Source organism: Anas acuta, chromosome 12 (assembly GCF_963932015.1).
Source record: "Anas acuta chromosome 12, bAnaAcu1.1, whole genome shotgun sequence".
In the NCBI taxonomy this organism is placed as follows: Eukaryota; Metazoa; Chordata; class Aves; order Anseriformes; family Anatidae; genus Anas; species Anas acuta.
In genome coordinates, this window is record NC_088990.1 from 13,846,273 (window position 1) to 13,871,177 (window position 24,905).

Genomic DNA, 24,905 nt, shown 5'->3' on the forward strand with positions numbered 1-24,905 from the left:
TATTTTCCAAATAGCTATTTCTTTGTTAATAAGTCTAAACACACATGTCCAGGTAATATCATTTCCAAATAATCCAAACTTTTTTTTGCACTTTTCCTTTGAAAAGCTTCCATTTTTTCCCACTAATTGTGTGTTACCTGTTTCGAATACCCCACATTTTATGAACTGCTGGTAGGTGTACAGTAACCAGTGCAAGGGTCCTACAATGTTTGAACTTGTATTTATTTCATCTGAAACTGTGGTACTGGACCCAGGCACACCACCACCAGAAATGAGCTGTTTACCTTGCTGCACACCTTTGAGCCTGTAGATCAGGAGACATGTTCCTAGGCAGAACACCCTTGAGGCTAACCTGGAGCCTCTTGCAAAACAGCAGCCTCTTCTGGAGTCTGTATCTGGCTGAGAAATGGACTTAGGAACAGGAAAAAATTCAAGTAAGAAATTTGAGAATTAGCATCTAACACTCATCTTGAACTGCTTTCATGTGCATGAATTACAATTGCTGTATTAAGGTGGGAATTATTACAAGGATTCACCACAGCCTCATACAGTAAAAAATGTTTTCTGCAGTTTTTAACTGAAACTGCTTTCTGAACGTACACTTGTGACAATTTGCCTCCGCTTTTACTGATTTATTCTTGCTTTCTTACAATGGCAAATTATAGAAAAATCCTACAGAGTGGATTTTTGAATTAACAACTGAATTCTAATCCATTATTAATTGAATTACTAATTTGAAAATAAAAATTCCTGTAATAGTTTTACGTTTTGTAAATGCTATTTTGATTGTGCAAATAAGAGATTAGACATCATACATTTGCCTATTACTTTTTATACTTCTGGTACCTACAGTTCACTTAACTAAAAGATGCATTAAAAAGAAACATGTAATGAAACATTGCTCATATTCAAAACATGGGGATAAAGAATGTCTTTTACCTTGTGTCAGCACAATCACCACTCTTCTCTGCAGGTCTTGTGACTTAGATTTTCTTTTTTCCTTCAGCAAAACAAAATCCTTAGGGTTTATATTCTCTTGCAGCAAACATTACCATCACCACAGTAACTAACTGTACAGACAGTTATCATTAGAGAAGTCTTGTGTTTTCATGCACTCTGTGAGAAGCATTGCTATTCACTTTGCTTCAGTTGCTGAACAGTCCTTTGACTAACTTTGTCCACTTTATCACTTTTGAATGACAGAGGTACAAGTTACTGCACTGCAAAGCTTTCTGTCAGCGAAGAACACACACTGCCTTTTCGTGCAATGCACTAGACAGGTGGTACATGCTGCCTTAAACAAATATACTTGGGGTTAACTCAGGAGTTGTTATGGTTTTAGAGTAAATGATAATGTGGAGGCAAACCAAATCCGGATACCAAAACGCTTTAATCACACATGTTGCAGTGTAATGAATTACACGGCAGAGAGACGATGCAGTCCAGGAGAGACAGCACAGCAATTCCAGCCAGGCAGGGTATGTGTCTGGGATTCCCTGGCCTATTCCCCATTCCCCGGTGTTGGAGATGATCCAGCAGTCTGGTGCAAGCTCTTGGGATTCCATTGCCAGAGGCTTTTTTGCACTGTGCTTACCTCCAAGATGTGTAAGCACCCTTAGCTACAGGACTGGGCAGAGAATACCTCGCTGATGATTAGCTCCTTCAAACTGCATTCTCAGTTTCTGCTTTGCTGTGCCATTGCTGAAGCTCACAATCTGCTTCTTCAGACACTTCTAGACATGTTTGCACTGCTGTTCCAGACACGTGGTTGATTGTAATTCATTTACTTCTACTACAGCAAGAAGTTGGGTAAAGTTCACAGGCTTATGCTAACAGCCATGCTGCTAACTAGGCCTAATTCATACTGTTACAGGAGACCTGTCTATTACAGAAATGAAACACACATTTTCTTTGCCTACTGTTAAATGTGTAACATTACAAAATCAGAAAGGACCAAACATGACATTCCAGTTATGCTGAAAACATGTATCCCCCTGCCCACCCTCATGCTTCTCTTAAAATTCTGAATTCCCAGCTACTTTCTCTTCCAAATGCAGTAGCTAATCTCCTATCCCTAGAATGCCAGTGGGAGTTTAACATCCCATCCACTTTCTTTGAATTAAAAATAAAAAAAAAATAGAAAAGATCACCAAATCACCAACAGAGCCATGGGAAAGTACTGTCAGGGCTCAGCACCCAGTGAGACCAATAGTTCAACTCTCAGAACAGATACGCCTCTTCCTTAGCCTGTTAGGCTACTGTCAGTGAAAAGTTTCATCTAGACATTGACAAGAACATGGCGTAGTCTTGGGTGTTACATTTAAAGCAAAATATAGTTATAGGACATTTAGTATGATATAGTACAACATACAGCAAACTATATTCTTTTTTTACTACACTGGACAGGCCAGTCACTTGATAGGGCAATTGGAAATGTGCTGAAATGTTGCAAAATAGATCCTATTTTCTTGTCACTCTATTACTAAATGAAAGAAAAACGAAGGAAGGAATTTAAAAGTGAGTAAACACATTATGAGCTACACTTGAAATTATTCTGAATGTACTTATTTGAACATCATAATACAGCATTCCAGCTGCAGCACTCCAAATAGGTGACTGATGTAAAAGCTTCAGCTCACAAAAGCATGGGAAAACATGCAGAAACACAAGTCTTACAAGTCTATACAAAAAGAACTTAGCCAGATCATGTGTTGACCATAAATTCAAATTAAAAAGCAAAAAAAAATTTTAAAGGAACTTAAAGATACCAGATGAAGTCTTCATATTTTGTGCTTTGGACTTAAAAGTTTGTAATAGCAAGCATCACGCTATAAGAGAATACAAAAGGAAGGGTAACTAGTGCATTTTGACTGAGAAAACTGATACACACCAAGACTAAAATTGCTGGTACGTACAAACTATCAGATAATATTCTAAACCAAATATTTAAGACAACTCAAATTGAGTTCAAGATGGTGAAATGAGTTGAGCTTTTAACTTGACAGCGTATCTCACTAAATCAGAGCTTTTCCTCTAAGAATGGCAGGCCAGATGCTTCTACATAATTTCATTTTTATTTAATGAGCTTTTTTTTTTTTTCTTTCTAAAGATATTCTTTCATTTTACCTAGTAAACCCATTCAGTGTTGTAACTAGGACTCAAATCTGGGCAGGTTGTGCATTTCTCAAAATAAAATCCAGGAAATGGTGGATTTTATGCATCAGTACTTCAGTATGCATCAGTAGTTTTTCCAGACTGTTTTGGATACATAAATAGAACACATCAAAGTACAGTTTATTTCTACATGTTGATTACTTGGACTCCAACTGCAATTTGTGCAAACCATTCTCATTTTAGAAAAAAAGGAGTCTTTCTTCAATTGCAGAATTCCATTAAATACCATTTGCCTGCAATTTTGATACGTACATGGGATTACACACAATGCAAAGCTTTCCCATAGCTATTATAAGAAACTCTATTCCACCTACAGGATTGGATAATACAAGAATGATGTTTATGCTTTGGAAAGTGCTTTGACTGCAGATGCCCACTCTGCCAGACTTTTCTGTTTTCTGTAATGAAAGAAACAGGTCACTGATGCATTAAAAACATATTTACACTTGGTTTGGTTTTGTTGAACCAAGATGAATAAGAGTCATTACGGTAGTATAACCGTGAAGCAGGTCATCCTTTACGTCATTACATTCTCTTAACACGAAATTCCCAGTAACTATTCGATCACATCCTATTTCACCATGTCCAAAAAAGCCAAAGAGGGGAACATTTGGAAAAAACTTCCTAAATGCATCTGCTTCCATATTCCTTTTGGTTTTATAATGCCGGTATCCTCTGCCAACACATGCAAACATGAAGCCAACGGTGTTACGCTCGGGGATGTTTGCTGCTTTGAGACGCTGCATGGCGGCTTCTGCTGTTCTCTCATCAGCTACATCCTGGTCTAACAAAACTGTTGCACTCTGGATCTGGGGACCACTGAAAGCCAGTCCAACCACACCACAGGCATCACTGGGCTGGGCGTTACTACTGAAAGGAAATAGGCCTTAGTTAGAGAACATTTCAGGAAGTCAACTTCACACCTGAATAATCCGCTGCCACAGAAGTAAGACGCAAAACAGACCAACATCCTGGTGATTTTGGAAGCTGCCTTAGTTTAAAAAAAAAAAAACAACAAACAAAACAAAGAAACAAAAACAGAAAAAAAATCTTCCAACATTTTTATCCTCTTTTAACAGCAACCTTTCACAAGGAAAACCTTTCACATCAATACCTGGAATTAATCATAAGCTTGCTTCTCAAATACGTTTAGCACTCTGTGTATGTCACAGCTCTCTAAGTCCAACTGAGCTGTAAGTTCAACTTGAGCAAAGACCTGGTGCTTCAGGTCTCCCTAGCTGGCCAAAATGCACCGGTTTTAATGGTTACCTATTGCTTATGAGCAATAATTTAACATGGTCAGCTCTCTTATCTGGAATAATGGTGCAGCTGGTATAACTCAGACGCAAGAAACATGTATATAACACTATAGAGTCCAGACCTACACTGGCAGAAGCCCACAGGAGTGTCTGCACCACACTCCCCAGCACAGGCTGCTCCAGGGAGGATGCACTGGCACCAGCAAGTCAGAAGGCACAAGCAGCTCTCCCTATACAGCTGAGCAGCTGGAGCAAAGGAGCCCACATCTGCCCTGCAGGGATTGTGGTAGAGGGGCAGGGTTTAACTTGGATCATATCAAGCCGGTTCCTGTGAGTGCCACGTCCTTGCAAAGCTGCAGCACATTAAGTGTGCTCTTGGGAACAGTCCTGGCTGCACGTTCAGCTACTGCTCTGTGATGTGAAGTGAGATGAGGCTGACAGAGAACCAGAACAGTCACGTAAGTGGTCTCTGTCACAATGAGTGACAATTTATCTGCAAGCCAGAGAGTAAGCACAGACTGCAATAAACTCATACAGCGTTTCTGAAGCTGGAACTGTTCACAGTTCTTTCCTAGCTGGGTTTCCAGAACCCTAATTGTAACAGTCAAACAAAGCTTCCAGCTCTTCTTGCTGAATCATGGTGTAGCAGTTGGCCTTTGTTCTCTTAAAAAAAATAATTTACCATTATTAATAATTTACCAAAATAATTCTACTACCACTAGGACATTTCCAGTAGGACACAGCTAACATGCTACAACTTCTGCAGAGTTTTTCCTATTTTAAATCTAATTCACAATTTACCTTGAGAAAGATACCTACTTCTCAGATGTCAGCGATGTAAAGCTCTCCACCTGTCCCCCAGCTAGGATGATACTTTTTTCATTCAAAGGATTGACTATTTGATGAAGAAATCGAGTAGCTCCAGACTTCCAGGAGTTGTAGCCAAACAGAAGAACCACACGGAGATCTGGATTATTCTTCAGACCTGCAAATAAAAACACAAGCATAATTCCCCTTATTTTTGACTTCCCCTGAAGTTCAGGTATCCCATATACACTCTTCACTCTCTCCTTAAATAACACCTAATGCTTTTACTAACAGCTTTCCATTGCTGCAGCTGAAAAACAAGACACAAGTTGGTCACGTATTCAGGAGCTGGGCTGCATTCTCTACCTGCATAAGAATTTCTGAAAAAGCTTGCTGATGAAAAGAAGATTGTATCTGCTCCTCCAGCTTCTTTCACAGAGCATTTGTTTTACCACAGCACAGTTTCTGTGTTTTACTTGACATCTTTAATTGTCCTTTTACAGATAGGAATTGAGCATACAAGTTATTCAAGAAGAACCACAGTGCAGTAAGTAACTTTACTTGAAAAAATTAATAAATTGCATACATCAGCCAGTTGTTTAACCCAAGACAGAAAATCCCAAGTCTGCAGAACAAAAACACTCACAAAACCCTCATATTACTCTTTGTAAATGATCTGTTGTGTCCTGCTAAGAACACAACATAAAGAATGTAAACTGTATTTATTGTAATCTATTGTCTTTTCTTCTGCCTCTCCTTGCTACAATAAATAACTTAGGATCTAAAAGGAAAATTATCTTGGAGAAGAAAAGCAGCAGCTCCTCCCCACCCACTTCTAAACTGTGGTGGTAAGAATGATTCCCAATGACACAAAGTCACTTATCGTTACTTTTAACCAGTTAGAGAGTTGTTTAGGGAGCCTAGAAGAGCCAGACAGCACTTCACAAAAGCCCAGATCGAAGGGTGAACAGGGACTTACCTGCTTCAGCAAATTTACTTTCATCAAAGACCCTGTTCTTCAAGTCTTTAGGAAAATGGAAGGTTTGGATTTTTACACCATCAATTTTGGGAAACAGTAGAGCAAACCCAGCTTCACCATCTTCAATTTCTTGAGGTTGATTGCTGCTTGAACCCATAGGGGTAACTACAACGGCACAAAAAGACACCTCACGTTCAGTGATTCTAATGTTTTTGTCTACACCATGATGTAGATTAAAAGAGGCAGAGCAGTATACATGATGTAAAACTTGACAGCTCATTTCCATACACATGTAAAGATAGTTGGTGTTAATTTTGTTGTTGTTTTGGAAAGACGAAACATGTTAAGAGTCCCCTTTGCTACAGATGATGCTAAAGTCACTTTGCAGGAGGAGACAATTTGGAAAATTTCCCACAGCCACACCAAATTCAAATCAGATGGAAAACAAGCACCGTGCAATACAACAGTCTCCCAGCCTTCCAGCCAACTTCTGTGGCTACACAAGGATACTCTGATTTTTAAGAACTACCTACGAAACAGGGAACAGTGTTGTACAAGCGTGTGATGACAGTATAAAGCAAACTGACACAAATATCAGGACCCTATTATTGGATTATGCTGCTGACAAGAGTCAATCACCAGAGTCAAGGTAGAGCAATACTACAACACCGTGGACCAACTTCGGGACTAGGGGAGGATAAATGGAACAGATGGCACTGCTCCAGAGATCTGGTTCAAGTGACTGAGAACCTGGATTTGAGCTATGCAATTGGTGTCCTCACTTGGAAATACTAAAAAGATTTTGCCATTTGATCTCAGGGGAATTGAGCATCAACGTGAGGAAAGATTAAAATAAAAAAATGCATCAAGTTAACTAATTCCATCAGGACAAGGACGAGCTGATGCACTGGTGTATTGTCTGTATCCGCACTGCAAAGATAAGCCACCTGGTCTTACCTTCGTCCTTTCAGGAAGAAACTATATGATTTGTCTAAGTAATTACAGGCTGAGATTGTTATACTTTATAAATACAGCAAGAGAAAACAGGAAGAAAAGAACAAAGAAAGCAAAAGGATCCTGCTGACAAAAGAAGAGAACAATAATCTACTTACTCTAACCGGAAGTATTCAAACAGTCTTTAGTAGGAGCAGAATCACAAGTACTTATGGCTAGAGATGACCTCAAAAAGTCACCCAAGCAACTCCTTACTCCTTCACATTAGAGGCCTGTGCTGCCCTTCCTGACACATGTTAAGCAAGACAGTTCAAGACTGGTGACGGAGAAGGAAAGCAAACATACTAAGCAGACTCCTGCTACACTTTTTGGTATATGAGAGCTTGCTACCAACATACAGGGCATAATCTATCCACTGTGCTCACAGGGACGAGCAGAAGAATACACCCTCGTACACCATAAAAAGAGAATTTAAGGTGAGAAATGAGAAAAAAAAATGCTAACAATAAAAACCCAAAGCATTAAAGAAGACTCCTACCTACAATCCCTGGGGTGACCAGTCCAAGAACTTGACATCGTTTTGGCAACAATTTTTCAAGTGCAATTGCTGTTTCTTTACTGTTTCTTTTTCTAGCTGTTAAAAGAGAAAAAAGAGTAAGCACAGAGAAGTAGAAGGGAGCTGTTCTGAACAGGACTAGAACAAGCATTGCAATAACCCCACTCTATTTTATCAACACTACAAACACAAAAAATCTGTACTATATGTAAGCATGCAGCACTAACAGCACGTAGAATGGGAATCAATCTTGTCAGCAGGGTGAGAAAATAAATTGCTGTACTTTCCTCCGTGTAATACGCGTCTGTGTAAAATAACAAACAACTGAGGGCTGCGTTTTGCACTGCAAATGTGGTAAGTGGTCATATTTTTTCAAAAGATTACTCTGCTTTGAAATTCAAAGTATGAGAATCCCTTGGTAGGTGACGTTTCCTTTCTGTGTTGGACCTGGCTGCCAGCTCCCTCGCAGCACGAGTGGCGCAGTTACCTTTCTTCTGCTCGTGGCATTCCTCGTGGCCGCTGAACGTCTCCGCATCCGCTATGTAGAGCACGGTCTGGGGCAGCACGTGCACCTTCTGCAGGAGGAGGGAAGGGGCAGGCTGCGCTGTGTCCCGGCTCCCCGCACCTCCTCTTTCCCTGAGCCACCAGCCGGGCTCGGGAGAGGTCGGGGCGGGGGGGTGCTGGCAGGCAGCGGGTGCTGGCAGGGCTGTCCCCGCCTTCCCCGGAGCCCTGCCGGGACGGGGCGGCAGCCGCACGGGCTGACTGCGGCTGGGGGGCTGCCTGAGCGCCGGGCCGACGGCTGGGGCGCTGACAGACAGACAGACAGACGGGCTGACTGACTGACGGACGGGCCGTTGAGGCGCCGCCTCCCCCTCAGCAGCGGCCCCTCCCCTCCCCTCCCCTCCGCTCCCGCCCCCGCCGCGCGCGCACCCACCTCGAGCTCCCGTGCGAGCGCGCGCACCAGCGCGTGGCTGTCGGCGGGCCCCGGCTCCAGCGCCGACACCCAGGCCAGGCGCTGCCGCGTGCGCAGGGTCCGGCGGGCGCACTCCCTCCAGAGGCGGCAGACGCTGCAAGGCACAGGCACACCGCGCGTACACGGGGCGGCCGCGGCTGCCGCTGCTGCTGCCACCGCCCCTCCCCGGCCCCCTCAGAAACGGCGCCCCCCGCCCGGCCCCGCCCCGCCCCGCCCCGCTCCCCCCGCTGCTCACCACGCGGCGCGCAGCAGCGCCTTGGTGGGCAGGAAGCCGAGGACGCGCTCCACCACCTCGGCCAGGTTGCTGAGCACGAAGGCGGCCCGGCCGCTGGCCTCCATGGCAGCGGCGGCGGCGGCGCCGGGACGCTGCGTCACGCGCGCGCGCTTCCGTTTCCGGCGGCGCGAGGCGCGGCCCCGCCCCCCTCCCGGGCCCCCCGGCGCTGAGGCGGCTGCGGGCGGCGCGGGCCCCGCTGAGGCGGCCGCTGCCCTTCCCGCACCTTGCTGCGAGCTCTGTATAAAAAACTCCACCCACGGAGCGCCGCGCGCTGGTTCCAATGGCTTTATAAGTTCTTTAGGTTACAAACGATTGCAACAACCCGTTAGTAGAGGGGAGCACCTGGGGTAGCTCCAGGCTCCGCAGCGAGGAACGGCCCCGCAGGGGCGGCTGCCCCGGGAAGGTCTCCGTGGCACGGCCTTGATCTCCTCGTGAAAAGAACTCTAAACGAAGAGCATCTTTTCCAAGAAACAGTTCATATTCTCATACGGCCATGAAAAATGTTTAATGACTTAACATACATGTGCTTTTCCTATATCATTAATTTGGAAATACTACAAACGCTGTCATTTCAGACCAGAAAAACTACTGTGATTTGCAAGATCTGACATTGCCTAGAACAGTATTAAACAACGTATCCAATGTCCTGGCTTTAAAGGAAACAATACAACGCAAGTCTGCAGTCTGCATTCTGCCAAAGTTAAGAAATACAAAAAAAAAAAAAAGTGTGTGAACAACTCCTATTGAATGATCTTTAGTAACTTGATAGCCTGCCGTAGGGAGCTTACACTTTCAAATAAAATTAAAAAAAGGGGGAGAAAGAAGGGAGTGGCCCAAATATGCGCAATCCATAAAGAACAAATACAGTAAAGGCCCAAATTGCTCAGTCCGAGATACCTAAGAAGAGCGGAATGGTAAGGCTGTAACTTATACTTTACGTGTCAGTTGACATTATCCACTAACTTATCTAATAGCTAAAGTCTTCAGTACGGCTGTTATAGGGGGCACTCGTAGCTTGAGTCTGTGTGTTGGAAAACATAAAAAAGAGCTTGTTTTGTTGACATTGGTCCAGGTATACAACAGTCCTCAGTATTAACCATCTTCTTTTGGAGGAGTGTACCAGCCTACAGAGAACAGAGACACGTGTTAGGTACTGACACTGGGAGGTTAGGATGATCTTACCAGCCCGTTCTGGATTTGTGGGAAACGGAAGCCTCGACTGGCTCCCTTCCTTCCCTCCCAAAGGAGGCCAGCTCCGTGAGACCCAGCACCCTAGGCCTTAGTCGTCTCCAGCAGGACATAGAGCATGTGGCATATTCCAAGATCAGATACGGCATTTGTGTGTGAGAACTCAGTATTTTCATGGGTCCTCTCTTTGGTGGTGGTGTATTTGTTTTTTGTTTTGTAATAGCAGCTATCTTTAGTTGGACAAGTTGGGCATGAACAGAAGAAGCTGTTGAAGGAGAAACATTGCCATAACAAAAACAGATGGAATACTGGTAGAAACAAACAAGCAAAACAAAACATGTCTTCCAGCCATTTAATGTCTAGGCATACACACGACTGCACTGGGTTATTTATATACACATCTTATCTTGCACATGGAAGAGTTAGGTGTGCACAAGCCTTTGCACAGTTTATCCCACTTTTGCAAGTCTTGCTGCAGTAATGGGCTTAGGAATGTCAGCTGAGTTAACTCTGCCTCCTGCTAGGATTTGGCATGTTTAGCAGTTGAATCATACCACAAGTGTGCATAGCTCTTCCTGGCCACCTTCAGATCTCCAATCTTAATTCTCCCAGCCACTACGGTAACAATTCCTCATAGTGTTTGTATGGTGGGTACCAGGCCTATTTATGTTGTCCCAGAGAACTGGTAGCAGCTAGAAGTTAACAAAGACAGCTTTGCAGCAGCAGTAAATCTGCTGTGAATGCTTTGTGAACAGCTCCTGTTGCAGCAAGCACTGTAGTCAACCCTAGCACGTGGCTAAAAATTAACAGCCATGCTGGCTTTTGTGGCAAACTAAAAAAGCAAAAGACTGTTAATGGCAAGATCAATAAATCACAAAAATGGAAAGCAGTTAAAAACAATCATCTCCTTTTCTACAGTACCGGAGGCATTACATTCATTTCAGAGGTGGGAAAACTAAGGTGCTCACTACACTCATACTGAAACATGCTTGTGTTCATGGCAACATGAATTCACAAAGAACACTGTGTCCACCTTGAGTCAAAGACGGTGACTGAGATGGGAACTGGGACTAAATCTCTCATCACAAGACCAGGTATCAACTCTTTTGACTGCTTTTATACAATGTAAGTCACTTACACCTTTCTAAAGCCTCAGGTCATTTGTTGCCTTCTCATCCTGCCACAGTGAATGCAATTATACCTTGAGTCCTTTAATACTTGTTTTAAGCATCTGAGAGACCAATAACTGGCTTTAAATGGGGGGAGGGGAGCCCCTCATATCAGTTGCAGTTTCCCAGACAGTGCACTTCCCTTGGACTTTCTGTATTTTTTAAGAGACAGACAGACTTGACAGTTAGTCAAGTTACCTGAACAAGAAAGACAACAACACTTGAAGATTAGTAACAGAAACACCACTTCCAGTCTTTCCAAGCCAACATTAAGACATTCCAGCACTCCAAGTTTTACCACTGCCAAATATCAAACCCCAGGATACCGTGCAGACGAGAACAAAATTACAAGATATACTTACCATTTTTCTCGTGTATTTGTACTAGTGACTTATAGGACTGCTGTGCTCTTGCTAGATTATATTGATTCTGAAAGGAAAAAAAAAAAAAAAAAACAAACAGCATGAGAGAACCTGCATCTAAACATGCAAGACCTCAAAGAGTGTAGAAAGAAACTCTATGGTGGACTTCCAAATCAAAACAATGTATGATGTTCCTGGCTTTCAAGTACAAGATTTTCAGAACAAATACCCTTAATTCCTCATTTTGCCTTGATCATAACGACACGGACTGGCATAGCCCTGCTGCTGAACAGGCCCCTCTATCAGAGGGCTCAGAACCACATGCTAGCTGCCCCAAGCAGCAGCACTTCAGGCACACCCTTCCTTCCCCCCAGATTCTGCCTTACTCATCTAACCAGTTACCAGGCTAGACAGAACTGTGATAATAAAAAGCTTCAGTGAATTCCTTCTGAATCTTCCTCATGTCTAATTCTGAGTCCTCCTTCTCCCCCATCACGTCTCCCTACTTACACACCCTGCCCATCCAACAGTTTTGTCCTCTTCAAACCTTCATCTTGCCTTAAACTCAGCATTAACAACCAATAAAATACTCACACATGCACCGGATGTTGAAGTAAATGAAAATGCAAGTATAATCATTAATTCTGTCACTAAGCATCTTCTGTGCAAGTCAGTGAAGAAACAGAAGCAGCCTACCAATAATTTGTGTAATTGATGGAGATGGTACATTTACCTTATTGGCTCCAAACTGTACTCTGGCTTTTCCTTTGACTAAAGTGGCATTGATCTGCATGATGACTGATTCTATTGAATAGGCACTGCTCCAGCCCTGGAGGAGAAAGCAAACATTTCTATGTAATACATACTTCTTGGGCTCACCTCCCAAACCTGTTTTGGAATGTGTGTTTTGTTGTGATATCTTTTTCTCATTTTCTTTTCTTCTTGTGTGTGCAGTGGTGTGTTTTTTTTGTTTGTTTGTTTGTTTTTTTAACTGCACTCCAGTAAGCCACCTTTTAGTTTTTAACTACTCATTTTCTATTACCAACTGTGATTGCCCAGATAAAAACGGCAAGTGATATACAGTATTAGTACCAAGAACTTGTAGGAAAAATTAATAGGCTGAATCACACATTTCCAGAGTACAGCAAGACAGAAACAAGAACAGGTATGTTACAGCACTTTGTCATACATTGTCAGCAACTTCACAACAGAAATTAGACTTTTTGTTGTTAGATAGTGGTCTTTTGTGCTTACAACGCCACTAAGTAAGCTAAGGTGATTTTACTCTCAAAATTGCAGTTTCTCTCTGGCATTATTTTACCTTCCAGGGTTCACAGAAGCTTCTGCCAGACCCTGCAACTAGTTACTCTCTCATTTACACTTCAGAGAGAAAACTGATCACTGTGTCTACACAAGAATCTTCTACATTCCTCACTTCTCCAAAACTGACTTTGTGCAGTAGTAGAGGCTTATGGAAAAGGAAAGAACACGTCTTGCTTCTCAGAACTCACTCTTCACACTTGCCTCCTCTAAGAAATTCTGAGAGCTCAAATCAGAGAGAGAGCTCTGAGAGCTGATGTGCTCTCACTTCTGGCTCCTTTCTCCGACCTCCTGTAACCTACTCAAGGTGGAAATGAAGATCTTGCACAAAAGGAGCAAGACTAGTATTGTGGGACTGAAGTTTCTTCCAACATGTTCCCTTTGGAGCACAGATATTTATTTATTTTTACACACAGGGACTCAAACTCAGGGGAAATGCCTATTTTTATTTCCAAGAATGTTTACTTCATCTGGATAAAAGCTACTACCATCAAGTGCCTTTTTACTGAAAAAAATGCACCTTTACTCATGGTACTTCAGCAATGAGAGGAAGAGTCTGCATTCACCTGTTTAGTAAGAAGTTCCATGCATAACGCACCTCCACCTAGGACATACCTAGAAATAAATGTGAAAACAAAATTATATTTGACATCAACAGTTAGTAAAATATGCAACAGTTCAAAGTACTTCAAGCTCTTTCAGGCTAGTTAATGTTTTTGTTCACACAAGCTGGAACACCTTTTGGCCAGTAATATGTTGTAACTAGCTAGCTATATCATACTGCTGTAGAGAAGATTAATTGGCACCGTAAGACAAAAGAAACTGCTTTCCTTTGCTACATACGCTTAGTTGAAATCAGTGATGCAGCAGGTATGTACAAATGCTTACAAAACTGTCCCCAGACCATGGAAAGGAATGCTGCTTTTTGCTGCTACACCATGGCTGTGCTGACGCAGTTACTGGCCATCACAAAACCTGGACTGAGAACAGAGAATTTGCCACTCCAAAAGTATAGCCTCCCCTGTGATCAGTGCATTTAAACAATGACGATCTATACATCTTTCATAGGGAAATGAAAAGATAGGCAGCATTTTAAACTAGACTCAGCACCAGCTGTCAGACTGCATTTTCAAACACAGAGCCATAACTTCCTGACAGCAGAAGATGAACAAAAGCCTTGGAAGGTGAATTTCATCTTCTCTCCATTGATATATATAAGCCTCTGTGCTCCACGCAGTGTTTCAACCAAGTTTTAGATAACTTCAGATAGTTTTCAGAGCACAGTGTTGATTAGATTTAATGCTTTTTGATTAGCATCAGAGGAGCTTTTAGACAAAAAAATTATAGCAGTGTTACTAGAAGAGAAAAAAAAACACAACAACAACACACAGTTAATACTGTGCAGCAAGTTTGAAGCAACAGGATCCTTCAGCAAGAACTCTAAACACATTTCTATTTGGAACAACAGAAGTAACAGTGATGTTAACAGCCCACAAAGAAACCAGTTCTTAAACATTATGGCAGACAGAGCCTTTCCAAACTGGATACAAATTAAGCAATCCTATTCAAACTAAGGAATTGTACCCAGCTGGAAAGAGCACCCAGCTGTTTGTCTGCTATCATTTCTAACCCTTGAGAAGCACATCTCTGTATCACACTTTGAGCCTTTCACCAAACTCAAGGACTACAGCAGCTCATTGCTGGATATTTAGGGAAAATATCTTCAGGTCTCCTTGGTAATCTCAAAAAGTTCCCTGCAACACTTTTACCACAGAGTAAGATTTCCGTAAAGCGACTCCAACCTACCCTCCTGTGAGCACAGGAGATACCACTCGCACAAAGGGAGGATCAAAAGGGAAATTATCCTGAAAAGCATGAAGAAAAAAAAAAAAGTTACGAACTATATCGTGACACTGTTTTCCTAATCAGGAGATACTTCAGGAGCCTTATTTGGCAAATAAGATTTAAAACATTAACATTTTTCAGTTCTGTAATAACCACTTTTCCACAGAACTGGTTCAAAAGCAATTTTTGGGAAGCTTTAGTTCCACACTTACAGTTGAACTTTAAAAAAATAAACAAACATTGTACCTCCATCTTTACCCATTTTAAATACGTCTTAATGTATTTTAAGTCATCTTCTACATTTTGCTACAATTCCCCCCCCCCAGCATTTCTTCCCATAGACACATACCTTAAAAGAGAAGTTGAGTAAGATGTATTCTACACCTTCTTTTTCTTTTAAGACCTGAAGATCGCTATGCAGTGGGCTGTCAGGATCAACCCTATAAAAGAAGCAGGGGGAGATCCCGGATGAAGTCAGTATTTTCACTACCCGTAAATAACAACCACTCTCTGTAAGAGCTCCTCTATATATGCGTAGATTGCAACTTGTAATTTGAAGTTAATTGTAGAAAATATTTGCTCCCCTTACAAAGTAAACACTCTGCCACGAGATCACCCTGGAAGCTTACTGCAATGCACTACATTCCCACCACTATCTAATGTTATCTGAACACTGGTAACTAAGAAAAAAAGCTGTTAGTTCTAGAGCAGTAACTTTAATTATCTTCAACTCACTGGAAATGTATGGCCCAAGAGAAAAAACATTTAAGGAAAAGGCTATAGCAATCTAGTTTTCAGTAGACTTAGTGAATCCTCCATGAAGTATGTGATCAGAAGTCTGGATCAGATGTTAAATGTAATCTGCATCTGCAGAAGTACTGAAGCTGGCACTTTCTGCTCTCAGCAGAATTTCAACAATTGTTTGTTAAAAAACGCTGGTGGCAAGCACCTGGAACATTAATTCAGACACTACGGGGTTAATCCAACCCAGGCACTGACACCCCATACAGTTTTAAGAGACTAGTCAAAAATGCCCGTAACAAGCCAAAAGATTAGTTAAAGGGACCACGGGAGTCCCATCCTCTACTATAGGTGAAGCTTACAAACCATTGCAGAGTTACTTGAGCAGTTTAGTTTGTCCTCATCCCACAGCAGAAAAGCTGTGTCAGGAAAAAAATCCCTCCGTGCTTAGAAACCTACCACTTCCAGACACAGCCAGCAGCAGGCCAGTTAAGAATTACTTGTTCCAGTGACAAGAATGTTCTGTAGGCTAAAGGGCTCTTTTCTCTATGGTATTTACCCCTCAACTAGACTGTAGGTAGATCATTTGTTTACAGACACTTTTTTCTGGGATGAAGAAATGTAATTCTTCATATTGTTATAGGGTTAGGTTTATATACAATGCCTTGGGTTGGAAAGGATCTTAATGATCACCTAGTTTCAGCCCCCTGCAATAAGCAGGGACACCCCTCACCAGACCAGGTGAGAGCCCTATGTGCCTGCTCAACTGCAGAAATAAACTGAATCAGTTCTGTTCCTTCGTATGTCTTATAAGAAACTACAACTTGCATTTTCTTAAAAAAGGAAAAAAAAAAAAAAAAGCTCCAGGCAAAGAACTTAACCACTTGAAGTTTCATATTTTAGAGTAATTTTAGGAGAATTAGACAGTAATGTGTTATGGTGATACACACAGAGCTGACTGTGCAAAGTGTTTTTGTGTTCTTTTTTTGGTAGTTGTTTTTTCTTACCAGCTCAATTATCAGCTTCCATCTCTGAATGCATTTTGGTATAGCAGAACTGCAGCTGCACACTATTTTTCAGTCTTTGGCTAGAGATTCTCATTCATCAAAACTAGAATTTCCAAAGCAATATTAAAATGGATTCTTCAGAACATGAAAAAAGTTCAAGAACTTACTTTAGAAGCTTAACATGCCATTCATACAAGCTGTCATTTACCAGTTCCACTGAATATATCCCTGTGGAAACATTAGATAGGATTAGCTATGCACTAACATTTTAGGCAACATTTAGCATAAACTACTCCTTGCTTTTAAGTGCAAATACTATCGGTAGATGTAAGCAATGGGTGAGATATTGAGGCACATCCTTTCTCGAACAGCAGAAGCACTTCTGAGCAACTACAAGGGAAAAAAGTTCTGTCACGTATTAAAAAAACGACACGTATCAGAACGCTTTTCTGGCTTCTAGACCCTCTTCCCCCAGCCCAGTTCCCCTTCCAATTTTACAGAGCTGTAACTACAGCTTGCTTAGTACTTGGTATAAATGTTGCACCCAGCAAACGACCAGCCCACTTCTGAAACACTTAACACACAGACCAAGCCCAGTTTCTCTCCACTACTGGCAGACCAGGACAGGACACAAACAGTGTATGGAGTGAGAGCCCAAGAGGACAGAACTGCATTGGATGAAACACTTCCAACAGATGACCAGACAAGCCAGAAAACTTCAAAGATGCATCAACAGAACAGCTGCCCAACTGTTACCCACAATTTGTGTGCTAGTCCTTCAACTCTACCAGTTACCAGGAGCCCTGTGTTTCACTAGCTGCTTCTCTGATGGAACTTCTGCTGGTCCTACAGAGCTGCGTTGTGCTTAAACCTGAAGCTGTAAAACAGTTCTTCAGAGATGCACGCCGCTCAGGACTGACAAGAATGCAGCCTTAACACACGAGTAAGATACTTAATCAACCTTCCAAGCACCCAAATGTTGACCCGAGCAGTATTTATGTGTCCTCCTGAACAGCAGCAGGGGGTTGCTCACTGTTTTGATATGGACGCTTTTTAACAGCACTATCCATAGCTGGTTTCTGTTGTTGCTGTTTTGTTTTTAAATAGTCAAGAGATGTTTTTTGGAACCATCTCAGATGTTTTTTTTCTTAATTGAGGAAAAAAATACAGGAAGAAGAGTTACTCTCAAGAAGTATTTCTGCTAACCATTTACATACTGGTTCCTGATAGATCCTCGAAGTGGGGAAGGCAATCAGTGTGGGTTCTCCTCTTAACACAAGGGTTCTGGTGGCGATAGTGGTGGTTTGTTTTATTCCTCTAAGAGGCTATCCATAGAGGAGATAATTATTTTATTTTATTTTTTTAAACAGAACCACAAAGCAAGCCAGAGATTAGGAGATAAAAAGGTAGTATGGAAAACAAACCCTTGGGAACAGACACCATTTCTTGCTTGCAGCAACCTGACTGTAACTAAAAATAAACCACATACAGTATTTGGATAAAAGTAATGGTATGAACAACAGAGCCACTAAAGACACAAATAGATATTATTTCACTTAAATATAAACAAATTATTCTTCATCCCTCCCCATCCTCCAAAAATAAGTTAAAATCTTTAAGAATTTTTTATATGAACTAACCAAATTTCCCATTTTGTATTTGGAAACAAAAGATAATTCTTACTTTGGAGAACTTGCAATTCCCGTTATCCAAAAGATTAATGAAATTCTGTTTAACTTGCAGCAGAATCATTTAATTTGCTGGAATATTTTTTGCTTGCGTTAATTTATGTGAGGTTTATGAGAGAAGGGTTCTCGGTTTTTAAGGGTAGTTCAACTACATTTTACAGGTAGGTCAGCAACTCTCCCGTTGCCAGCAAGCCTCTAGCTATATTTTGCTTTTGCTTGAGCTCCAACAGCACTATTGAAATCACTGAAGAAACTTTGGTTTTAAAATGGATACTATCTATCTTGAACACACACCCTTAGCTGAAGATCACAGAATCACCTAGGTTGGAAGAGGCCTCTAAGATCACCTAGTCCAACCTCTGACCTAACGCTAACAAGTCCTCCACTAAACCGTATCCCTAAGCTCTACATCTAAACGTCTTTTAAAGACTTCCAGGGATGGTGACTCCACTACTTCCCTGGGCAGCCCATTCCAATGCCTCACAACCCTTTCAGTAAAGAAGTCCTTCCTAATATCCAACCTAAACCTCCCCTTGTGCAACTTTAGCCGATTCCTCTCCCACCCCCCCAAAAAAGAAGCACTGACACAACCCCTGAGAATCGGCAAGAGCTGTTTATTGCTGGGACATCTTGCAGGCAAACCTGTGGGATGTCTGTGGTGTTTGGTGGCTCCAAGCTAATGCTTGTGATGGAGCCTGAGCAACGAGTAGGGGGCTCGCTGGGCACTCCTGCGATGCTGCTGGTGCTCTCGGATGGCAGAGCACAAAGACGTGCCGCAGTAGCCCCAGGTCTCTTCTGGCCAAGGTGGACCCACTTCCATCCCTTCTTCTACACCTGGTGGATCCAGCTCCATGGGCTCTGTGGTGTTGGGCAGAAGGCTAAGCCAGTCCTTGCCTGGGACTGCCCAGACAGGATGCCTTCTGTCCGGAATGTTCTCAGGCCCCCGATGGAGCAGCCCATGTGTGGCCAAAGGCGGCTGTGTTGGGAGCGGCCTGGAAGATGCCCTCACGTGGACAAGGAGGAGGTTGGGGGAGCTGAGGGCCCCTTTTCTGGGGCTGGCTCCCCTGGGCCATTTGGCTTGCCAGAGAGAAAGGCTGCCCCTCGGCCATGGGGACTGCCCTGCACCTCCCATCCTGTGCCCTGGGTTTATTTTTAACACTGTTTTTTAGACAATTTCATTCTATTCTCATGCCACTTTTTAGAATAGTTTAACAGAGCAGAAGATTTTAAAGAACTACTACTAAATGTATTGCTTACTTTAGAAGTCCCAGTGCTGTCCTACTGTCAATGACAGTATGGTTTGGGCTGGAAGGGACCTTAAAGATCATCTAATTCCATGTCATGGGCAGGGACACCTCCCACCAGCCCAGGCTGCCCCAAGCCTCATCCAGACTGGCCTTGGGCACTGCCAGGGATAGACTGGGCAGCCACAGCTTCTCTGGGCAGCCTGAGCCAGGGCCTCATCATTGTCATTATGAAGAATTTCTTCCTAGTATCTAACCTAAATCTACCCTTCTTTAGTTTAAAACCATTACTCCTTGTCTTATCACCACATTCCCTGACAATCCTGAAAGTATGTAACCTCAGAGAGGCTAAATAAAACGATCCCTATGCAACCTTTAATTTTCTGGCTTATATTACAAAAAATGAAACCAGCCTTAAATTACCTTGCAACGGTTACCACAACCTTAATGTATCACAGTGATTCCCTTTGTGTGCTCATAGCAAGAACTTCAAACTACAGGAAAAATGACCTGGGAAGAAAGCACTCAGATCAAAACCCCGGGGGTGAGGGGGAGAATTCGTTATCTATCATGCCCCTGCTCACATGGTGACAGCTGTCTGACAGCAAAACACAGAACCAGGCTATAAAAACAGGAGCTGTTTGCAAAGGAGAGGAACTGATACTTAATTCACTGAAACCCTAAGACTAAATGAACCAGAAGGAATGAATCCAGGTGTCTCATAACAAGTAGCAATGTTTACTGACAATTTAATAAGCAGATCAGTAGGATAGTGAAATTTTAGAGATATCTAGTTTAACCAGGGAAACTACTCTGATCAGACATTTATTTATACAGGGAGATTTGAAGAAATGGAATTACAGAAGTCCAGGTAAACAAGACAGATCCTTGACTAGGATAGACTGAGATTACAAAATAGTCTTACTTCGTTCTGTGAGACTGCTAGGAAGTGGCATGGGATTATATTGTGTTACAGGAAAGAGTATGTCTTTTAGCTCCTTAAAAATGCATAATTTTTTCCACAGAGGGCACTAATACTTCTTCCCATAAAGAACATCAAATTCCTATAGCTTAGAATAAAAATCCGAAACAGAATAAAATAGTTTAGGAAGTGATTCAAAACACCACTCAAAGTGTTTGGAGGACCCCCCACAGGCATTTTTATCAAGAAAGCTATGGTAGTTCCTTGGACTTGGGAATTCTTTCACTTGACTTCTTTAACACTTTTCAGGACTCCACACAGGGTGTCCAATTGCAGTCTGTTTAGATATTTCTGAGTCATAAGCTAATAATAAGTTACCATAATCATCTTTCAGTATCTCATCTCATCTTGCTCAACTGTAAAGAAAGCTGTTCTTTTCCTTGTCATTTAGAGTGTGCTTTCTAACATGAGTGGTTTAGTCTTCTGTAACTACTTAAGACTTGCAATTGATCTGAAGCCCAGAAATGGCATTATTTAAGCAACATGAATCCTCACCTCGAAACACCTGTTACAGAGGCTCCTGGCTGTCCCTTTGGCAGTATCTATGTCATTGTGCACTGTACAGTTTTTCATCAAACAGATTTTTATACTCAATCCTTGTTCTGTCCATATAAGCGAACCATGATCACATACAGGCAGTAAAGCATCCCCCAAGACTTACTGCAGAACTATTTCTAGGCTCTTCCTTAACCCTACTCATCCATTCTCTATCACATAGATGATGATTAGGATATACAGGCAAGGACTCAGTTGAGATAAAACCTGAGTATGAGGCTACATTAGATCAACAGTAAATTATAATCAAATTTATACTTCAAACATTTTATCACTGTCCACAGTATTTAAAGCACATAAAACTACCCGAAAGGTAAACATACCAAATAAAAACAGAAGCCTATTGCTTCTTTAACTGTCTTTCTACACAGAAATTAAAATCCCATAGCCACCGAACAAGAGTTAAACCCACTAGAAACAAACTAGGGGAGTAATTCAGACAAGTACAAGATAGAGGATTAAAGTTTAGACTGACTTTCTAATCCGGCACTCCTCCTGTTCACATCCTGGCCTGCACCAGCAGGTTCTCATTCCTGGCTGCAGTGATGGAGTTGGCTATTGGGCTGACCTACAGGAATACAACTTGCCTGAAATGTATGTAACTTCTACTTCTTGCACAATTATTCTCATATAATTCAACATGCTGTTTCCTTTGCTGGGCTAGTTTAGACATAGCCCTTATATGGAGCAGCCAAGAGAACAGCCAACCACCTACCTACAGAAAGCTAGTCAATGCTTGTTAACCAAACAAATTTAAAAGACAAAATTCTTTTCTCTTGTCATTTGTATCCTTATTCTGAGGAATACATGGAGCTCAGGATCAGATTAGCATCACGACAAAATAATGCAACTAACAGTAGGGTAATCAAGGTTAAATCTTGTGTAATAGCAAAACCTTCTGCTGTTAAACACAAATTCCTCCACAGCAAGCATATTCTTTGTTAGAGTGCCACCCACCAGGACATGCTCACAGCTTTTGCCCTGTACCTGGAGAGATAAATTTCAGGCAGTTCTGAAAACTCAAGAACTCCCACAGTAGTCATCAGGAGCTGTACTTTGTAGTCATCCACCCCAAGAGCATTCCCATAGTTATATCAATCCTGTTAATTCTGGTATGAAGGTTTACATAACAAAAAGGAAGACTATTTCAGAAGATATGTATCCTGACTTCCTTTCTCTTCATAAATACACTGTTATATATAGTTAGCTTATATATAACTTATCTATGCATTTTCACATCTATAAATATATACACGTATACACACAAGTACAGAACACAGGATTACAGGAAGTATTTCCATGAGAATTCTTTTAAAATGCATTTTAAGAAGGGAAATCTGAAGCATGTTACCTGTTTTATAACTCTGTGATCTATATATATCCCTGAGTTCTTTCATAAGTCGATCTGAAGCCTGAACTGACCCAGAGACTGCACCCTGAAACAAACAAGAAAGACTCCAAATAAGCAAAAAGTTATACTGATAAACAGCTTTATTTTCATTACAAAGTTATGCTATCTTGAGTGTATTAAGAATATTTTAATTTCTGTATTAGCATTAGATTTTCAAGAAGTTACATATTCTAGTGAGCAAAGAAACATGATGCTCTCTCAATAGCAGTTCCGTAATATATATATCACTACATGGTATAGGTGGTACCATACAAACTTTTAAGCAAGCTACAATGACAGTTATATTTTCCCATAAAGGAATTCAATCTCTTTGGCATTTTGACTTTGAGCACTAAAGGAAAAAAAAGCTAAGATTATTGCTAAGTATAAGCTTCTGCACATAAGGTTTTACTGTTTTCTCAGAAGTGTGTTTTTATGTGGCTAGGGAACAAGACATAGGAGCTGTGTCTGTACCCACTACAGAACACCAGCTTCTGGAAGAGGCAAGACCAACCTATATATTCAGAAAATGCCAAACAAAACCAACACTTACTTGCAATAGAGAGAAAAGCAATCAACACCTATATAGAGCAAGACTAGGTAAGCAAGCTTTAAATACCTAATATTTTGTCACAATTTGTCACAGTTCTTGCAGTTTACACAACAAGAGCGGAAATCTCTTCTGTTCTTTTAGAGCTCAGTACTGGATTGCTAAGCGAATCTGAGATGCTAAGAACTAAACATACAATTTCTGACCCTGGTATTTCAACCTGCGTAGCAATGTGCCAAAGGCAAAAACCACCTTCAAGTGACAGGCATACAAAATATGACAGGCTCTAAAAAATACCAGTAATTCACCAATTAACGAACACACCAGTTATCAAGTAACTGATGTCTACTAATACGGCCAATTGCTGGATTGCATACATTCTGCACAGGTAACCAATACTGACAGTTCTGTGACCAGAGTATTAACCATCTTGTCTCAGTTCTACAAGCTTTGAAGGGAGGTCACTACTCTTTCGTCTTATACAGTTACTGTGTTTATTTAGAATAAACACAATGGTCAAAAGTACGGAGGTTACTCTCTGCAACTCCATTTTAAAGTTAGTGGGAAAAATTTTTAAACTAAACCTTAGATGTTACCTAATGACTCTCCTTATATATTCCACTTGGAATACCAATTAACATTTTAGACTTCTGGATAATGCCAGGACAAAAAATTAGCATTACAAGACTTAAAACATGGAAGATGCAAGAGGATTCCAGATAAGGTAAAGGAGCTATAAACCCTAACCCTTGAAAACTTAAAAATCACTTGTTTTTCTTAGCTTTCACCGGAAGTAGGTTTTTCAAAACAAAATTATTTCCTGAGATTGATGCAGTTCTCTGCTGCTGCTTGGATCTCAGTCACTTCCACTGAAATGCAAGCTAATATATATGGCTCATCAGCATAGTTTCACGTAAAAAAAAAAAAAAAAAAAGTAGAACAAAGTTAAGTTCAGCCTCTCAATACGAAGTCCTGAGTGATTAGTTTAAGTCTATTTTTCTGCTCCAAAAATCCAAAGAGATTGGTTCCCTCAGTTTCCTTACAGATGCTATAAACATTCACAGACTGATCTTATTTGGACAGAAGTGTCACAGAGGTATTCCTCCACTAGGCAGGAATCTGAAACAGACAGGACCACTGCCTTATACCTGAAATGCCATCCCTGTTTGCCTGGAATCAAAAGTATACTATATATTCCACAACTGTAGGATTAAATTATTTCTTAATAAGGATTAAAGACCAATAATTGTTACATGATACAATAGCCAGTTACTTGAAACTAAAGCCTCCACGTGCTCCTTTGTCTTCTCTATTCAGCAGCATCATCTAATATGCTTAGCTTCACATTATAACCTGCAGACTACTCTTTTAGGCTATTTATTTTCATGTTACACTGAATGTTATACAGATAGTTGAAATTTCACTCATTTTCTTAATGGATAGATATGAAGAATGAGCTTTGTAATTGAATATGCAAATAATAACCAACTCCTTTCAACTGATTAAATAAAGCCCACGTAAAGACAGGGCTCAAGAGAAGTCATTTCTCCGTTTACTGAAGCACCTGCCTGAACACCTAAGCAAGCCTCAGTAGACTTCATCTGGAAGAGTTTCTCCACCCAGGAGTTTCCTGTTGGGCTGCCCACACCTTATAGAGCAATATAAAAGTTCGACTTGACCCTCTGATGAATCCATACACTGCAGATCAGTAACATGTGATCAAGTAAGAGTCTAGGAAGCTTAACCAAAAAAAAATTAGCATAGGAGCATAATTTACCTGCTCTGAACTACTCTGGCAGGACACTAAAGACTGAGCCTAGGGAGATTAACTGTTATACCTGATGGCAGCATTAAAGCTAAATGCCGTTGCTGTGAAACAAAGCCCTCA

At 41.4% G+C, this 24,905-nt stretch overlaps 2 protein-coding genes across 4 annotated transcripts in view; both read right to left on the bottom strand.

Annotated features, from left to right (window-relative positions):
• Positions 1-1,371: 1,371 nt before the first annotated feature.
• On the bottom strand, positions 1,372-9,092 carry FBXO22 (F-box protein 22). 2 transcript variants are annotated; one of them, XM_068695877.1, is made up of 7 exons: positions 8,938-9,092; positions 8,664-8,796; positions 8,217-8,304; positions 7,712-7,807; positions 6,220-6,384; positions 5,253-5,418; positions 1,372-4,041 (listed from the first exon to the last, which is right to left on the bottom strand). In XM_068695877.1, exons 1-7 carry the CDS (start codon positions 9,039-9,041, stop codon positions 3,615-3,617), a joined length of 1,179 nt encoding a protein of 392 aa, XP_068551978.1. In that variant the 5' UTR covers positions 9,042-9,092; the 3' UTR covers positions 1,372-3,614. The 2 variants fall into 2 exon arrangements, with proteins under 2 accessions (XP_068551978.1, XP_068551977.1); XM_068695876.1 differs by having other exon boundaries at positions 1,372-4,044.
• A 370-nt stretch (positions 9,093-9,462) lies between these two features.
• UBE2Q2 (ubiquitin conjugating enzyme E2 Q2) overlaps positions 9,463-24,905 on the bottom strand; it is a 41,021-nt gene continuing 25,578 nt past the window's right edge. For both annotated transcript variants that reach the window (XM_068695882.1, XM_068695881.1), the window contains 8 exons: positions 22,429-22,513; positions 16,776-16,836; positions 15,210-15,300; positions 14,822-14,880; positions 13,582-13,630; positions 12,429-12,524; positions 11,696-11,762; positions 9,463-10,100 (listed from right to left, as the gene is read on the bottom strand). In XM_068695882.1, coding sequence (XP_068551983.1) covers positions 10,069-10,100; positions 11,696-11,762; positions 12,429-12,524; positions 13,582-13,630; positions 14,822-14,880; positions 15,210-15,300; positions 16,776-16,836; positions 22,429-22,513 — 540 coding nt within the window. In that variant the 3' untranslated portion in view covers positions 9,463-10,068. The remainder of the gene's footprint in view (positions 10,101-11,695; positions 11,763-12,428; positions 12,525-13,581; positions 13,631-14,821; positions 14,881-15,209; positions 15,301-16,775; positions 16,837-22,428; positions 22,514-24,905) is intronic.

Bases quoted from the DNA above. Each gene is read 5' to 3' on its own strand.
- FBXO22 (XM_068695876.1), bottom strand. From the start codon at position 9,041: ATGGAGGCCAGCGGCCGGGCCGCCTTCGTGCTCAGCAACCTGGCCGAG. The intron at 8,797-8,937 runs GTGAGCAGCGGG...TGTGCCTTGCAG, and splicing joins GCGCTGCTGCGCGCCGCGTG to CGTCTGCCGCCTCTGGAGGG. The intron at 8,305-8,663 runs GTGGGTGCGCGC...CTCCTCCTGCAG, and splicing joins CGCTCGCACGGGAGCTCGAG to AAGGTGCACGTGCTGCCCCA.